The 20,014-nt window shown below is 35.4% G+C and overlaps 1 protein-coding gene across 6 annotated transcripts in view; it reads right to left on the reverse strand.

Moving 5' to 3' along the window:
* The window catches only part of PLCL1 (phospholipase C like 1 (inactive)), a 364,459-nt gene that overhangs the window by 126,869 nt on the left and 217,576 nt on the right, over nt 1-20,014 (reverse strand). The window contains exon 1 of one of the 6 annotated variants that reach the window (XM_074399308.1): nt 15,090-15,368. The exons of the other annotated variants lie outside the window; for them this stretch is intronic. Coding sequence (XP_074255409.1) covers nt 15,090-15,092 — 3 coding nt within the window. The 5' untranslated portion in view covers nt 15,093-15,368. Of the gene's footprint in view, nt 1-15,089; nt 15,369-20,014 lie in introns of those variants that run through there. 6 annotated transcript variants of the gene reach the window in all.

Here is a 20,014-nt window from a genome sequence, read left to right on the forward strand (position 1 = left end):
AGCCACATCTACCTCCCCAATGAGTGAGGCATTAGTGTCACTATTTTATGTGATACTATAAAGGGCATATTAGCACATTTGAAAGTTAAAAAAAGGTTTTTTTCATTCACATATCAGATTCATTGTACATTTTACAAAAATGTTTTCCAACACAGTCTCTTATAATTTAGAAAGATCATGTAAGGTAAGTAGTAAAAGTAGTTTACCTTCAGCAAGAGAGTAACATATATATATATATGTACACACACACACACACACACACACACACACACACACATTTTTTAATGCATCATTCTAAGCACCACTGTTTTCCCATAAAAAGGTTTTCAAATGAGCACTCAAAATTTTGGCTCCAATGTTTTAAACATACTGCAACAACTTTATTTATCAGGCATATGCTCTGAGTGCACTATTTGGAGTAGGTTACCACCACCACTGTGACCACCCTCATTCTTACACTACCCATATGTAAATACATTTTTATTCATTTGTTAACTTGGAGCTGTTCATGTCTCTCATTAGACTATAAAACACTTTATTCACAATTTGTATTATCAAGCAGTACCTTGCCCACTTAATAAATATCTGTTGAATGAATAAATCATTTCCACACCTAGAAATAATGTCAATTTCTCTCTTACTTCATTATTGGAAAAACAGGTATTAACTGATTACTAACCATAACCAATAAGACTTACTACAAACTTACTAAATTTAGGACAAAAAAACTTTTGCTTTCTGATTTTTAAGTGACTACTTTAAATTGTAAAAAAATAAAAAAATAAAAAAAACACACACACACACAAACAAAAAAACTGTGTGAAAAAATATGCCTTATGAGAAAATATATTTTTTGCTAAGTACTATATTGCTTTTTATATTTACTCTTGTAAATATATCTTCCGGTGACACTTTTTATTATACTCGGGGGCCCCACTAAACTCTTCTTTGTGATTCCTAAAATGAATAAGATAGAAAGATAGATTGTAAGGCAGACAGATAGGCAAGAACAGTAAAATAACCAACACGCAATTATAATCTCTGTAAGCTTTGAGATTTGATGAAACAGAATGAAAACAGCCTGTTTCTAGTAGAGTGGAAATCAGGAGTTTCTTCATTTTATCTTCTGCTGAACCTCCAAATACGTGTCAAAGACAAACCAGACAATAAGTTTTTAAACATTAAAACAAATTGACTCAGAGACTCTATCAGAGGAAACAATATGGATAACTTCACTGGGTATTACTATACAAAACTGCATGAGGCTCAAAAATATTTGAGGGGAAGATTACCTGTAGTAAACCTACGGTTTTGGAATTGATGACATAAAAAGGAAAGCAATTTGCACAAGTAGAATACTTCTGTACACTCCGTAGGATTGAAAAACCTTAAAACAACTGCCACAAGTGAATTCAATAAAACAAATTATTTGCAGAGGCTAATCTATGCGTACACTTGAACTGAGCCATGAATCATTCATTTAAAATAAATTAAACACTTGAGGAAAATGTGAGAATTGTTTACGCACTTATTACAGATGCTATCACACATTCTCTATAAAAAAAATCACTATTATATATTTTTCAGCATAAAGCTTCTCACATGGTTATAATAAAGATAAAACATCAACAACAAAATTAACAATAAAAAATAAAAGATCTAATACCTATTAAGAGTTTATCATGTGCAGGTACTGGGCTAATCACTTCTTTATACATAGAGTAGTACATTTAATTCCAATCAGAACCAATTAAATTGTGGTCCTAACATTGTGCTCACTTTACAGATGAGGAAATTGACTATTGGAGGAATAACTTCACCAAGATCATATTGATGGTAAATGGAGGAATTTGAATTTAAAACTCAAGCAGTCTGATGCTTAAGCCAAAGTTAAGCTCTTCACTAATAAACTATTGTTACACCCTAAGAATTTTCATTCCTTTGAAACAGACATCACTTTTCTTTCAAACCCAAACTTTTCTACCTAAAACAGTCAGGAAATCATTAAGCCAGAGCATGTCCTCATGTGCAGCACACCAGTTCCTTGTATTATGCTGTGCTGCTTTCTATGAAATAAAAGGCTACTTTTTAAACCAATTATCTAAATGGACTATGCTCTGAGATAGTTTTCTAGAAATCATAATCCATTCACATTCTTTTACCTAGTTCAGCTTGGGAGTCATGACATACAGGTTGAAACAGGCCAAAAAGAATTAGGAGCAAAAGCTGTAGCCATAAAGAAAGCAGAGTTCATTACTTTATAGTCTCACATGCTCAACTAGCTACAAACAACATTAAGATTTCAAAAGAGGTGTAAATTATAATAATCATGCTTATTCCAAATCCCCACAGTGTTCATACCAAAGAAAGAAAAGTTTAATGTTAAAACAAAATATTGTTTTAATTTGCTTCAGCTATTTAAAATGATACATTAAGCCCACTTAGATGTTTAAATCCCCAGCTGCACTAGTTCACTGGTGTTTAATAATTATTCCTCTCACACACATTCTCACAGCTTTCTTACATATTTATCTATAATTGGTCTAATCATCACCCATATTTGCCTTAAATTCAGACCACCTATGGAATGCTTTCTCAGATTTTCTTAGGAAGAGTCAAAAGATTTTTAGTTAAGCTGTAGTCAAATAAAACAGTAAACTGCTTTCTAGTATGCTATTAATCAGCATGATACATAGACACAGTCTAGAAATAAGATTTACCCAAAAAATAAATCCCAAAAGTCAATTAATGGGATTCAGCTGGGAAACAAAAAGGTTTGAGGGAAAAGCAATAGTCCTAATAAAGTGGTCACAATCAAAGGATGATGATGACAGTCTCATTTAGTCACAGTGCTTAAAATCACAAACTGATCTTCAATATAACCATATATAAAACCTAAAACCAGCAGCGATATCATTAAGATGGCAAAATAGGAAGCCCTGGACTCACCGTCCCCCACAAAAATATAAACTTAAAAATGACCAAATTGCCAATGCCCCTGTGAGAAATCTAGGAACCAGTGAAAAGGATCCTGCACCCCAGGCAAGTGCAAAGCCAATCGTGTCAAAGCCCACTAAAAAAATTAACACTGATAAATCTGGTATCGATTTTAAAAATCTTTTTAAAAAAGCATAAAAAGTAATGATAAATCTATGTTCATGAATATGAAATATGACAACAGACAATTGTGTCATCAATAACAAAGTGGGAGAGGGCAGAGATGTAAAATAAAGTTTTTATACATGATTGTAGTTAAGTTGTTATCAGGTTAAAATACAGTGTCATAATTTTAAGACGTTTTATCTCATTACAATGGTAACTACAAAGAAATTTTCTTTAGAATATATGTAAGGATCGCTTTGTCATCAGAACACTAAACGTCTTTCAGTTTGGTGTTTCCCAATTCATGAACTGTCTCTTACTGAAATGAACTCTTTAAAAATGTGTGTGTGTATATATATATATATATATATATATATATATATATATATACACATACACACACACACATACACACATACACATATACACACACAGATACACACAAAGGAAAATGAGAGGAGAATCAAAACATGTCACTACAAAAAAAAAGCAATGAAACACAAAGGAAGACAGCAAGAGAAGAAATGAGGGACAAAAATAATTAGAAAACAATAAAGTGGCAATAGTAAGTTCTTCCCTATCAGTAATCACCTTACATGTAAATAGCTTAAATGCACCAATTAAAAGACACAGATTGGCTGAATAGATTAAAAAAAAAAGATCCAACCTTATGTTGCATCTATAAGAGACTCACTTTAGCTCTAGAGACAGTGCAGAACAAATTCCAAGATGGCTTTGACTGACTGCACTTTTCCCCACCTTCTCAATTATAGTTCTCAAGAATAACTGTAGGATGTGCTAGGAGTGCAACATCTTGAAATAAGGAGAAAGTATCTGAAACAGCCTGGGCTCTGTTCCCGTCTCTCCAAGAACAGGATGCCCTGCAGCACTTTAGCCCAGCAATCCCCATTACCCCTAGGTATACAATCCTGAGTGGACTGCTTTGAAAGTTCTTCACCTGAACTGCAAAGTAGGCAACACACAGAAAGATTCCATTTACTCTGAGCTTTGGAGAACCATGAATCCTAGGCTTCTGTTGTCCCTTCTTGCCTATCTGTGCCTATAAAGTTGCTTCACTTAACTTGTTTGAGTGTTCTGTCTCAAGAGACTCATGCAATTGATAAAAATTAGAAATTACAGATTGGTAATCAGTGAACTTGCCTTACAGACACACATAGGCTATTAAGAGAAAGGGTTAAAAATACATATTCTGTGTAAACAGGAACCTAAAGAGAAGAGAGGTGGCCATAGTCATATCAGACAAAGTAGACATTAGGAAAAAAATTGTCACAAGAGACAAAGAAAAATACCGTATAATGATAAAAGGGTCGATTCACCGGAAAGATATAACAGTAAAAAAAAAGATATGCAGGCCGGACACGGTGGCTCACGCCTGTAATCCCAGCAGTTTCAGAGGCTGAAGTGGGAGGACCACAAGGTAAGAAGTTCAAGATCAGCCTTGCCAACATAGTGAAACCCAGTATCTACTAAAAATACAATAATTAGTCAGGCGTGGTGGTGGGCACCTGTAATCCCAGCGACTCAGGAGGCTGAGGCAGGAGAGTTGCTTGAAACTGGAAGGCAGAGGTTGCAGTGAGCCAAGATCACACCATTGCACTCCAGCCTGGGCAACAAGGGCAAAAATCCATCTCAAAAAAATATATGTATATATAGATAGATATCCACTTAACATTACAGCACCCAAATAAATGAAGCAAAATTGACAGACCTAGAGAGAGAACTAGGCACCAATACAATAATAGTGGAAGACTTCAATGTCCCACTCTCAGTTATCAACAGAAGCCGATAGAAGACAGTAAGGAAAAAGAGGACCTGAACAACACAATAGACCAACTGGGCATGCAGATATATATACACAACATCCAACAACAGTAGAACACACATTATTCTCAAGCACACCTAGAACATTCCCAAAATAGACAACATGTTAGGCCACAAAATAAATCTTAACAAATTTAAGAAGATTGAAAACATATAAAATATCTTCTCCAATCGTAATTAAATAAAACTAGAAATCAATAGCAGAAGAAAAATAGGAAAATCCACTAACGTGGAAATTAAACAATGCACTCATAAACAACTAAGGATTCTAAGTAGAAATCACAAGACAATTTAGAAAATATCTAGAGACAAATGAAAAACACAACATACAAAACTTACAGAATGCAGTGAAAGCAGTGGTAAAAGGGAAGTGCAGAGCAGTAAACATCTACATTAAAAAAGAAGAAAGATCTAAAATCAACAACCTAGCTTTATACCTCGAGGAACTAGAAAAAGAAAAACAAACTAAATTCAGTTAGCAGGATAAAGGAAAACATAAAACTTAGACATAAAGAATAGAAACAATCAACGAATCCAAGGGATGGTTTTCAAAAAAAGTCAACAAAATTGACAAATCCTTAGCTAGATTAACAAAGAAAAAAAAAAAAGAGGCCGGGTGCGGTGGCTCAAGCCTGTAATCCCAGCACTTTGGGAGGCCGAGGCAGGTGGATCACAAGGTCAAGAGATCGAGACCATCCTGGTCAACATGGTGAAACCCCATCTCTACTAAAAATACAAAAAAAAAAAAAAAAGAAAGAAAAAAGAAAAAAAAAAGAGAGAAAACTCTATGGCTAAAACTAGAAAAGAAAGAGGAAACATTACAACTGATGTCACAGCAATAAAAAGAATTACAATATACTACTATGAGCAATTATATGCCAACAAATTGGATAACCTAAAAAAAGAAATTCCTAGAAACATACAACCTATCAAGACTGAAACAGACTATAACTAGTAAGGAGACTAAAGCAGTAATAAAAAACCTCCCAACAGAGAAATTCCCAGGACCATGTGGCTTCTCTGAAGAATTCTACCAAAAATTTAAGGAATAATGATTACAAATCCTCCTCAAACTCTGCCAAAAAAAAAAAAAATTAATAAGAGAGTACAATCCCAAACTCATTCTATGAGGCTACCATTATCCTAATATCAAAACCAGAAAGGCACAAGAACAACAACAACAAAAAAAAACCTATAGATCAGTATCTCTGATGAACACTGATGCAAAAACCCTAAACAAAATAATAGCAAACCAAATTCAATCGCACATTTAAAGGCTCTGACACCATGAACAAGAGGGATTTATACCTGAAATGCAAGAATAGTGCAAAATACAAAAATCACCCAATGTAAGACACTAAGAAAATAGACAAAAACTAACTGATCATCTCAATCAATGCAGAAAAGACATTTGATAAAATTCAACATGCTTTTATAATAAATACACTCAACAAACTAGGAATAGAACTACCTCAACATAATAAAAGTCATATATTAAATACCCACAGCTAACATCATATTCAATGGGAAAAACTAAAATCTTTTACTCTAAGATGAGGAACAAGGCATAGATGCCCACTCTTGTCATGACTCTTCAATATACTGCTAGGAGTTATTACCAGAGCAATTAGACAAGAAAAAGAAATTAAAAACCTAAAAATTGGAAAAGAATAACCCAAATTGTCTTTGCTCATAAATGACATGATCTCTTAAGTCACACACACAAAAAAATGTTAGAACTAATCAATGAATTTAGAAAAGTTTGCAGGATGCAAAATCGATTATCAAAAATCAGTTGCATTTTCTATACATTAACAAGACCGATCTGGAAAGAAAATTAAGAAAATAATTATGTTAACAATAGCATCAAGGATTAAATACTCAGGAAGAAACTTAATCCAGGAGATATAATACTTATACATTGAGAACTACGAAACATTGCTAAAAGAATCAAAGAATATACAAGTAAATGGAGAGACATCCCATGCTCATGAGTTGAAATACTTAGTATTGTTTAAAATGTTCATGATACCCAAAGCAATCTACAGATACAATGCAAACTCTATAAAAATCCCGATGGCACTTTTTGCATAAATAGGAAAAAAATTTACAAATTTTACAAGATCTTAAGGGGTCCGAAAGAGCCAAAACAACCTTGAAAAAGAACAAAGTCAGAGGCATCATACTTCTTGATTTCAAAACCTACTGCAGAACAACAGTAATTAAGACAGTGTGGTATGGCATAAAATAAGATACATAAACGAATGGAATAAAATAGCCCAGAAATAAACCACTGTATATATGGCCAAATGATTTTCAGTGAGAGTGCCAAGACCACACAATAGAGAAAAGACAATCTCTTCAACAAGTAGTGTTGAAAAAACAGGATATTCAAATTCAAAAAGAATAAATTTAGATCCTTGCCTTGCACCATATATAAAAATTAACTCAAAATGAGTGAAAGACCTAAAAATTCAACTTAAAAATGTTAAACTCATAGAAACACAGGAGTAAAGCCTCAGGACTTTGAATTTAGTAATGATTTGTTGAATATGACACCAAAATCACAAGCAACAAAATCAAAAATAAACAAATGGAATGACATAAAAACTTTTTCATATCAAAGGAAACAATTAGCAGAGTGAAAGTGCAATCTACAGAATGGGAGAAAATAACTGCAAATAATATATCTGAAAAGAAGTTAATAACCAAAATACATAAGAAACTTCAACTCAACAACAACAAAAAATTTATTTTAAAATAGGCAAGGAACTTAGACATTTCTCCAAAGAAGATATACAAATGGCCCATAAGCACGTGAAAGGGTGCTAATATTACTAATCATTAGAAGAGTACAGATAAAAAACACAATGCAATATCACCTCACACTCAACAGGATAGTCACCATCAAAAGAGTGTAAAGTACCAAGTGTTGGCAAAGATGCAGAGAAGATGAAACTCTTGTGTATTATTGGTGGGAATGTAAAATGATACAACCATTATAGAAAACAGCACAGAGGTTCCTCAAAGAATTCAAAATAGAATTACTATATAATCCAACAATCCCATTTGTGGGTTTATATCCAAAAGAATTCAGAACATGATCTTGAAGATATATTTCAATGCACACCCATTCATTGTGGCATTATTCTCAATAGCCAAGAATGCACACCCATTCATTGTGGCATTATTCTCAATAGCCAAGAGACAAGCAGTCCAAATTGTGTATCAACAGGTGAACGAATGAGGAAAATGTAAATACATACAATGGGATATTATGCAGCCTTAGAAAAAAAAACCCTGTCACATACTACAATATGAATGAAGTTCAAGGACGTTACATTAAGTGAAACAGTCACAAAATGACAAATACCATATGATTCCACTCATATGAAATTAGATCTAAAGTGGTCAAATTCATAGAAACAGAAAGTAGAACGGTGATTTTCAGGGTCTGAGGAGGAGAAATGGGGAGTTGTTTAATGAGTATAGAGCTTCAGTGCAACAAGATGAAAAAGTTGTAGCAATCTGCTGCACAACAATGTGAATATACTTAACACTACTGAACCCTACACTTAAAAATGGTTGAGACAGTAAATTTAATGTTACTTGGTTTTTTACCATAATTTGAAAAAATCTAAAACCAAGCCCAAAGAATTACTTAAACATATGCAATATAGTATGAAAAAATTAGAAGAGTTCATTGTGATTTTAAGTCAAACTTTACATTTCTGGAGGTAAGATCTGAGGTGATCACTAACATCTCTAACAATCTCAACTTGGGATAGGGAGTAGTAAAAGTAAACAATGAAGTAATGATTATTATGTTATGTTACTGGAGTCCCTTTTTGCCTTTGACTGCTGGGAAGCTTAGAAAGAAGTCAGTTTCAATGACTGTGTTAGCCTAGGTTTGGGTGCCATATTCATTTCCGCTTCTCTGTACAAGTGTTCAAATTACTAATTGCATACATCTTTCATTATAGACATTATAGCTTTTATGGAGGCAGTCAGGGTATAAATTGTAGATAAACTGAGAAATATCAATGGCTGTGGAGCAAGAGAGCTGGAATCTGAACTTTAAACAAATGCTTAGTGAAACACAGACCTGACTACATCCAGGTGCTAAAATGCATGTATCTGGGGTCTTTATGATGAAGTAGGTATAACTGATCCATAAAAAAAGAGGGTTATCATTCTACTAATACAAAGACATTCTTCTTGAGAAACAGGGATATTTAAGAAACAGTGATATTTAATTAACATCATTTCTTTGCACCGTTTCACTGAAACTTCACATCAGTGAGCTCCTTTGGGCCTGTAATATTGTAAATTCGCTATTTTAAATATGTGTACTGAATTACGTACATATGTGTTCATAGTCCCTGTTGAGACTGACACTTCCAACTATTCTGTATGACTTCATGACAGCTAAAACAACCATAAAGTATAACTAAACAGCCAGTAGTTTATCAGAAGATAATAAATAGCAGTGTTTAAAACACATTTTTACTCAATTTTTAGGTTGCCAATTTCTAGATTTCCAAAGAGTTTCATCTTTTTCATGTGTAGTGAGCTCAATGCTGATCCCCAAACATACTCATTTCCTAGAAAAGCAGATCATTGTGCATATTATGGCTCCTTCTATGTGTCCTAATCTTATCCTATTTTTGATTAAAATACCACATCATCAACATTGAGAAACATTTTTAAATCCAGCCATCCAAAGCAATAGTTGTTTTCATTCATAACTTCTAATCCTTATCTTCATGAATCTGTTTCTATTTCATGGTATCTACACACAACAAGCTGCTCACAGAGATGTAGGAGTGACTATCACTCACCTGAAGAATGTTCCTAAGAAAAGGAAAGCAGGTGCCTTTCAAAACTGGTAAGAATCTTTGGGCATAGCTCAGTTTCTAGAAGACAGATCAACAATCATTCTACAGGGTCCTTTGCAGCAAAGGCAGCTTTCTGTTGCTCCAAACGGCACTAAAGTAAGCAAAATGCTCCAGTCTCCTTCTTGAAATAATAACACTAGAGAGACAGAAGCCCAGAGCATGAAGACAGAATCTTGGCTATAAATCAGCAGCCTCTCCAGGAAAAGAATCCTTCATCATGTTATGTACACCCACCAAAGGTTCCAGACTGTTGGAAAAATTTAGATTCTAAAAATATATGTGGCAGAAATAAACTGAGAATAAATAAACATAAATATAAACATGATATATGCAATGATTAAAAACATGGGAGAAATGAGGCAACATGCCTCCAGAGTTCTTAGAGGAAAATTCCCCTCTTGAAAGGTATATATACTCCAAAAATTATTCTTTGTTTACCTGAAATTCAAATTTATCTGGATGTCTTCTCTTTTCATTTACTAAATCTGGCAACCCTAACCTATTGTACCAAAAATTAATTTGGCCTTAAGTATGCAAGCACACATGCCCACACACATACACATTTAATGGGATGAAAGGAGCTGCCCATCTTCAGAAAATTAATGCCATTATCACCCTTACTTCTGCATCAAAACATCACAAACTTCATTTTCTCATGTTTTCTGCCATCAGACTCCTCACCTCTGTCTTTTAACTATTCCAGTCCTTTTATGTTGTTTGCCTTGAAGGGGAGAAACTGGTAAACTGCATCTCTTTTCTCTTAGTTTAAAATATTCTTTTTCAGATCCCTAGGAAACATTGCTCACTATATTAAGCCTACTACAGCTGCTGACCTAAGTGCCTTAATCAGTTCTCCTATTTCAACAAGGATTTATTAAGCAGTTATTATATTCACACATTAACTGTGTTATCAAGATGTGCATGTCCCCGTTTTTTTAATTAGAAAAGGAACAGTCCGAGTGTAAGAAATGTGCATTGTTTGCTCAGCTGAAAAGAGGTCCTTAGTTCCCTTGCATCTTTCAGCACTGCCTTTTGTGATGTCGACTCTCCACAGCCCCTGCCCCTGCCACCAGCCTTGCCTCTCCACCTCAGAAGAGTTGCCTGGAACCCTCTGCCTCTGTCCAGTTAGCCAGACTTCAGCCTTCCCTGACCACTGCCCACAACTGTTACACATTCACAGTGCCACATACTTACTTATCCCAGTTTGTCCGTCAACAGTGGGGTGAGTCTTTAATGAATGTCTGCCTCCCCCTTAAGACTATAATCTCCTTGTGAACAGGAATCTCCTCCCCGTGCAGGACCTAACACAGGGTCTAACATAAGTTAAACAGTCAATAAATATGCAATGAAGAAATTTAAATGTGAAAGAAAGACTTCTTGAAAACTAGCCTGGAGGGACTTTCCAGGCATTAAGCACAGTTTTCATTTCAATGCCTCAAGAATTTTTCTTTGCCATCAGCAGCACGATCTGCTGTGTATGGATGGCTGGACATCACATTAACCCTGGTACAAGAAGGGCATTTCACCTTTGAAAGCTGCTGGTGAATTTGCCATAATTTCATATCTTTTTTACTCAGTGCCTACACAGGGAGATAAAGTGTATACCTCACCAACCCTATCACTTAGCACTCCGAACATGTTGAAGTGAAGTTCTAACTTAACACACATAAAGAAGGAGAAATGAAGGAGGGTGGAAGTGAGGTGGGGGAAGGTGGAAGGAAGGAAAGTTTAAAAAGAAAATCCTTTAAAAACTTACCTCCCTACCCTGTCTTGTCTGGATATTTTATTTTCACTAAGCTATCTTAGGAACCAAAAGCTAGAAAATGACTATTTCTAGATGTGTTAATGGCCTCATGATTCCTTTCATGTTCTGCAGCAGCAGCTAAATTAGCAGTAAGCACTTTTATGTTCATTGGCTAAGTTGGACCTTTTTAAGAACCTGAAATTGAAAACAGAACTCAAATTTCATATAATCAGTCTGACATGGCAAATCTATTTTCATTCAAAATACCTCTTTTACAAAAAGATGCAGGAGGTGTTTATCCTGACCAAAAATGCTAGAAATTCATATTTTTTGGTATATGAGACTGAAATATATTTAGATACTTGGGTTTTCAATGTTGGGGAATTTTTCTTAAAGCTATTCTTTCCAGTATTTAAGATTTATTACCAAAAAAAAAAATGTGTAACAGTACTCATCTCATTCTTAGATTTATTATTTAAACATGACCACCCTAGAGTTTATAAACAATACTGACTTCTAAATCTTTGTATTTCTTTCAAGAGCCACAATGATTTTTTTAACCAAATACCTCACAAACTTGACTTGGACACACATTCTACAGACAATTTAGCCAGAGCCCCTTTAGAATTAATCTTGAAAGTAAGCCTAAGTAATATCAGTAGGCCACAGTGAATGTAATAAAGATACTCATTCAAAGAGTATCCCCAAATGACAAATTCATTCAGGATGTCTTAATCAATTAAATGTTCCCTGGCATTGGCATATGCAAGTGATCCATCAAGGAACTGAATGACTAATCCACTAAACTACCCTGTAACTCTTTTCAATCTTTCTTGAAAGCAAAAAGAGGAATAATTTAAATGAATCAAGTGTTTAAGATCTATTGAGTTTCCACAAAAGGCTAGCAACCAAGCAGAACATTTACAGAAATTGATAGAAATTGGCCCAGCTTTCAGACTGTAAGGCCGGTTGCCTTGCTGCTGGGAGGCCAGACACACCCACCTCTGCACCCACCACCAGGCTCTGCACTTGGCACCTAGCTCTGCCACATGGCTCCCCTGGAAGGCTAATGCAACCCTGGCCGGCTCTTGCACCTGAAAACCCGCCCAACAACCCAACAACCAATAGCAGCCCACCCTGTCTCAATCCTGCTCCCCTGGACCCAATCAGAGCACCCAGCTGTTGCTGGTTCCTCCTAGCCATAAACACCACGCCCCACCAGGAAGTCAGCGTGACTTCTCTGGCCCCCTTTCCCCAGACCAGAGAACCTCGCCCGGGAGCTGAATAAATTGGCATTTAATTTTCTTATACTGGCCTCAGTTTCCTCATTTTAAACTCGGCAATAACCCTTACACAGACTTGCTTTAAAAATAAAAAAGCTAAATATATCACATTGAATCTTTAAATAATGATTAAAGTTTAATTATTTATAGGAATGTAGCGGTGAAATGACAGTTTAGTTTCAGTTTTTAATTACCTTATAAGTTGAATAACTTATTCAAATAAGAATTTCTGGTCCTATACATGCATTGAATAATATTAATCACTTCACTTTGAGGCACAAATTAAATCACAGACTTGCTCAAGTTCATTCTAATGGATTCTCTAATTCAGATCTTCAATTTTGTGGTGGAAAAGAGTTCTTGAGGAATAACCTCAATCTATCAACCTTTTCCAACCACAACACTTTGTAATAGTTCCACCTCTAGCTCAGAAGTTTTATAAAAATATTTATATAGGTCTGTATAGAGAATGTATAGTGAGAAGTTATTTACATAGACCATATATTCTTCTGCGTAGCCCATATATTCTTCAGCAAACCACTTCAATGATGACAGAGTTAACATTAGCTAAAAATATTAAGCATAGGTTGAGCCAAAAAGTTTCCAAGAAGAAATTATATGAAATATTAGAAGTTAGTGAAATATATAGTTCTTTGGTCTTAAGTAGAAGGTCTAAAAGCTAGAAGCAAGAGTTCAAGTTTCTGGCTATCACGTCCTAAATTGCAACTAAAGCCAGTGGAACTGATAAAAGATTCCAGCACATAACTCCAAGATGTGACAGTTCCAAGAATGGTTTTCATGCCTGGGTTCCATAAAGAACATCTCTATTACCCATTAATTTGCTCATAAGTGCCAAACTGTTTAGACCCGTCTTTCCTGCTCCCTATAGTAAATTCTTTCCTTGCCGACACTAGTTGAACCAATAAAGACTAAGTTAGCACAAAATGGCAAGCAGTGTTCCTTGTTTTTTAAGATATATATATATAAAATTGTAAGTAGCCTTAGAAGTTTACATTAAGAATTAGATGTCTATTATTTTAAAACTCACATTATTAGTTAAAAATTGTGACTGCAAAAATTTTCTTATGACTTTCTTACGATTCTGTATAGTTCATTTAGCATCTAGTAGAAACAGAGGGTATCTAATTACCTCTAAATCTAGAAGGGTGGCCAGTATATGCATCTAATCCTTAGGAACTGATAAAAGCAGGTAGCTCCCAGACATTGATTGCTTAGGAATGGTACATAGTTCACCTAGAAGGCTGGAAATTCTGACAAGTGATTGCAAATAATGGCTCTCCTTAAGCAGGATGATAACCAAATGTTTAACAAAATACACGGTAGAGGAGCAACCAATTGAAACAGATGCTCACTCAGAATGGATGCTGACTTACAGTAGTACCTTATGATACCTGCCTGTTGAATACAAACCCCACAAGGATGGATAGACCCTCAGGATACCAGAATCAAGCCTAAAGAGCAGAACACTCAAGATCCCACAGCCTACCACCTGTACATTTTTCTGACCTTTTTAAAGCTTCACTGTTTAGCTTTTTCTGAGTTTATATGCATAAGAATCTTTACAATAACAGCCTTCTTCCCGACGAGCTAAGTTACTCAAAATGAGGCTGTATTCCATGCAATCTAAGAACATAACTAAAATAGAATGTCAACAAAAGAAAAACATAAACCTAGTTTCCAATGATTCAAGCTGTATTTTTATATATCCCCACAGTGAATGTAACAATTTTACAGATGTTAAAAAATATTCTATTTGTAGTCATGTGAACTAGTACAAACACTTTAGAAAATTATTTGTCAGTACTAATTTAAATCAAACCTTTGTATACCCATCCTACCACCCAGAAATTTTACTTCAAGACATATACACAACAAAAATGCATACATATGTTCTCAAAAGACACATAAACACATAAGAATGTTTATGGCAGCAGTATTCATAAAAGCCAAAAGTTAGAAATAACCTACATGTCCATCAACTGAAGAACAGATACATAAATTATGGGGTGCAACAGAACACTCAAGAGTAGCAGCGACCAACATTTTTGGCACCATGGACTGGTTCTGTGGAAGAAAATTTTTCCATGGACCAGGGGGTGGGAATGGTTTCAGGATCATTTAATTACATTACGTTCTTTGCAAACTTTATATCTATTATTATTACATTGTAATATATAATGAAATAATTATACAACTCACCATAATGAAGAATCATTCATTCTTCATTATATGAAGAATCAGTGGGAGCCCTGAGCTGCTTTCCTGCAACTAGACAGTCCCATCTGGGGGTGATGGGAGATAGTAACAGATCATTAGCATTAGATTCTTATTATTATTATTATACTTTAAGTTCTGGGATACATGTGCAGATAATGCAGGATTGTTACATAGGTATACACATGCCATGGTGGTTTGCTGCCTCCATGCCCCCATCACCTACATCAGGTATTTCTCCTAATGTAATCCCTTCCCAATCTCTCCTCGTCTTGTTATCCCTCCCCTAGCCCCTCACCCCCCAACAGACCCCGGTGTTGATATTCCCCTCCCTGTGTCCATGTGTTCTCAATATTCAACATCCACTTATGAGTGAGAACATGTGGTGTTTGGTTTTCTGTTCTTGTGTCAGTTTGCTGAGATTGATGGTTTCCAGATTCATCCATGTTCCTGCAAAGGACATAAAGTCATCCTTTTTTGTGATTGCATAGTATTCCATGGTGTAAATGTGCCACATTTTCTTTATCCAGTCTATTATTGTGGGGCATTGAGGTAGGTTCCAAGTCTTTGCTATTGTAAACAGTGCCACAATGAACATATGTGCATGTGTCTTTATAACAGAACAATTTATAATCCTTTAGGTATATACCCAGTAATGGGATTGCTGGGTCAAATGCTATTTCTATTTCTAGATCCTTGAGGAATCACCACACTGTCTTCTTCAATGCTTGAACTAATTTACACTCCCACCAACAGTGTAAAAGTGTTCCTATTTCTCACATCCTCTCCAGCATCTGTTTTCTCCAGATTTTTTAATGATCACCATTCTAACTGGCATGAAATGGTATCTCAACTTGGTTTTGATTTGCATTTTTCTCTGATGACCAGTGATGATGAGCATTTTTTCATATGTTTGTTAGCCTCATATATGTCTTCTTTTGAAAAGTGTCTGTTCATATCCTTCACCCACTTTTTGATGGGGTTGTTTTTTCCTTGTAAATTTGTTTTAGTTCTTTGTAGGTTCTGGATGTTAACCCTTTGTAAGATGGGTACTTTGCAAAAAATTGTTCCCATTCTGTTGGTTGCTGGTTCACTCTAATGATTATTTCTTTTGCTCTGCAGAAGCTCTTAGGTTTAATCAGATCCCATTCGTCTATTTTGACTTTTGTTGCCATTGCTTTGGGTGTTTTAGTCATGAAGTCCTTGCCTATGCCTATGTTCTGAATGGTATTGCCTAGGTTTCCTTCTAGAGTTTTTATGGTGTTAGGTCTTATGATTAAATCTTTAATCCATCTGGAGGTAATTTTTGTATAAGGTATAAGGAAGGGGTCCAGTTTCTGCTTTCTGCACGTGGCTAGCCACTTTTCCCAACATCATTTATTAAACAGGGAATCCTTTTCCCAATGCTTGTTATTGTCAGATTTGTCAAAGATCAGATGGTTGTAGATGTGTGGCATTAATTCCAAGGCCCCAAGGCCTCTATTCTGTTCCATTGGTCTATGTATCTGCTTTGGTACCAGTACCATGCTGTTTTGATTACTGTAGCCTTGTAGTATAGTTTGAAGTCAGGTAGCATGATGCCTCCAGCTTTATTCTTTTTGCTTAGGATTGTCTTGGTTATGTGGGCTCTTTTTTGGTTCCATATGAAGTTTAAGGTGGTTTTTTCCAGTTCAGTGAAGAAGGTCAATGGTAGTTTGATGGGGATAGCGTTGAATCTATAAATTATCTTGGGCAATATGGCCATTTTCACAATATTGATTCTTCCTAACCATGAGCATGGAATGTTTTTCCATCTGTTTGTGTCCTCTCTTATTTCCTTGAGCAGTGGTTTGTAGTTCTCCTTGAAGAGGTCCTTCACATCCTTTGTTAGTTATATTCCTAGGTATTTTATTGTCTTTGTAGCAATTGTGAATGGGAATTCACTCATGATTTGGCTTTCTGTTTGTCTGTTATTGATGTATAGGAATGCTTGTGATTTTTGCACATTGATTTTGTATCCTGAAACTTTGCTGAAGTTGCTTATCATCTTAAGGAGATTTTGGGCTGAGACTACATGGTCTTCTAAATATACAATCATGTAGTCTGCAAACAGAGACAACTTGACTTCCTCTTTTCCTAATTGAATACCCTTTATAATTTTTTCTTGTCTGATTGCTCTGGCTAGAACTTCCAACTCTGTTGAACAGGAATGGTGAGAGAGGACATATTTGTCTAGTTCCAGTTTTCAAAGGGAAAGCTTCCAGTTTTTTCCCATTCCGTATGATACTGGCTGTGAGTTTGTCATAATAGCTTTTATTATTTTGAGATATGTTGTACTGACACCTAGTTTATTGAGTTTTTAGCATAAAGCGCTGTTGAATTTTGTCAAAGGCATTTTCTGCATCTATTGAGATATCATGAGGTTTTCGTCTTCATTTGTGTTTATGTGATGGATTATGTTTATAAATTTGCATATGTTGAACCAGCCTTGCACTCCCGGGTTGAAGCCACTTGATCATGATGGATAAGCTTTTTGATGTGCTGTTGCATTTGGTTTGCCAGTATTTTATTGAATATTTTTTGCATTGATGTTCATCATGGATATTGGCCTGAAATTTTCTTTTTTATTTGTGTCTCTGCTAGGTTAGCATGCTACCTGAGTCCCTTGCATGCACAGTTCACAATAGGGTTCCACACTCCTATGAGAATCTAAAGCTGCCACTGATCTCACAGAAGGTGGAGCTCAGGTGGTAATGTGAGTGATGAGGAGTGACTGTAAATCCAGATCAAGCTTCACTCACTTGCCTACAGCTCACCTCCTGCTGTGGGGCCTGGTTCCTAACAAGCCACAGATCGTACCAGGATTTGGGGATACCTTCTCTAGAGCCATGGGAATGAATGAACTACAACTACACAGAACAAAATGGATTAACCTCTCAAACATAATAGAAGTCAAAGAAGCCAGAAAGGGAAGATAACATCCCATATAATTCCATTAGTTAAGAGTTCCAAAATGAGAGAAATTAATCTATGGAGTTAGAACTTAGGAAAATTATCTTTGAGATGAGGTAGTGACTAGAAAAGGAGGCCCTGGAGCCTTCTAGGAGATTCTATTTTATTATCTAGGCTCTGGTTACACAAGTATGTTCATGTTGTGAAAATTCACAGCATTGTACACTCTTCTGTGTAGTTTTCTGTCTGTATGTTGTCCTTCAATAGAAAGCTTACATTAAAATAACTAAGTAAACAAAAAATCCCCCAATAAGTGATGTGACAATAGCGCTTCACTGTTCACAGTGCCCTTTTCCAACCATTGTCTCCACAGTAATCTCAATGGATTGTGATAAATAGGTTGCACAGTGTCATCTCCACCTTATAGATGCAGTAGGAATGCATAAAAGAGGTACTTTACGTAGGTTATTTCATTTTACCCCCAAACAATCCCATGGGGAGACTATTATTCCCCTATGAGTTACTTACACAGCTAGTAAACAGAAAAACACCCCACCTTTCTGCCTTCAAAGATCTTTTTTTTTTTTCTAATAAAACTTGCTAGGCCTCTAAGAAAGTTAAGGTTCTGAAAACTTAACTAGCTTAACTAAGTTAGCATAGTTATGACGACTTGTATAACAGGATACATATTCATATATTCATAAATCACCTATCGGCTCCATGAAAGTAGGAACTGTGCGTATTTTTGGATGAATAACCAAGTTAGAACGCTCAGAACTCATAAATGTGGACCTTAAAAGTTTGAATACTTCCTTGCAATAAAAGCCTCCAAGATAAAAAAAGAAAAAAGGGAAATAAATAAAGTGATAGCAAGTTGTTCTCCGGCTCACCAGTATTATGACCTTGAATACGTCACTTAGCCCCTGTGAACACCAGTTTGCCCATTCATAAAGTGAAACTTTAAACCATATGACTTCACTGGTCTCTTCAAAGTATAATATAGTAGGTTCCCATGACCACACAGAAGACCCCAAAAATGAATATTAAATGCCAAAACCCTTTTGAAAAGTAACTAACATTAACAGCATTTCTTTTTCAACTTTCAACTCACTAAATGTTCCTGGGAAACAAGGGAATATTACCAATGTTAAACTGAGTCTCATTCATTTTTTCTTCTAAAACTACAAATAACTATGATCAGTACCTGAGTGCCAAGATCATTCATACCCCAAACATCAGCATCACAGAATATAGCCAGATAACAAACCTGCACATGTATCCCTTGAATCTAAAATAAAACTGGGAAGACAATACAAAATAAAAAAAATTCCAAACAAAGAAGACATCTTTGCCCTCACAGTATCCATGGGGTGCAAGGTATGGCAATTAAAATGTACAAAACTTGGCCAAAACTGAAACCTCCCTCCTTAACTACTCTGGCATCATCTTTCTTTTAGATAATCTAAGATACACTATAGATGTACAAAAAAAGATTCTATTTTCAGTATAAAACTGTCATCAACTCTGGGATGTCAGAGTTTATTTGAGATTATACTTTGGGTAATTTAACAATGAAAGTGGCAATTTGTATATTTAATAATGATTTGCAGGAATTTTCTCCAAACAAATATGTAATTGATAACTCATTACGTTTTCTAGCTATGTGTGACTGCACTACCTATGGAATCTGTTTTATCTTGGTTTTTTTCTCAAACTAACACATTCTGTAGATATGCATACACACACACACATATGTATTTTATATATAATATGTAGTAGAGGGAAGAAAGGAAGGAATGTTGATTCTATACTATTTTCATAGCCACATCTATATATGCAATTTAAAGCTCTTGGTCCATCCCCTCCTTTCCAGAATCTGCACTAGGGAAGATTCCATGCTAAGGCATGGAGAGAAGAAAAGAGATTTCTTTGTTATGGTATCCATCAGGGCTGCAACACCCTACACATCTAATCTATAG

This window comes from Saimiri boliviensis, chromosome 5 (genome assembly GCF_048565385.1).
Source record: "Saimiri boliviensis isolate mSaiBol1 chromosome 5, mSaiBol1.pri, whole genome shotgun sequence".
Classification (NCBI taxonomy): Eukaryota; Metazoa; Chordata; class Mammalia; order Primates; family Cebidae; genus Saimiri; species Saimiri boliviensis.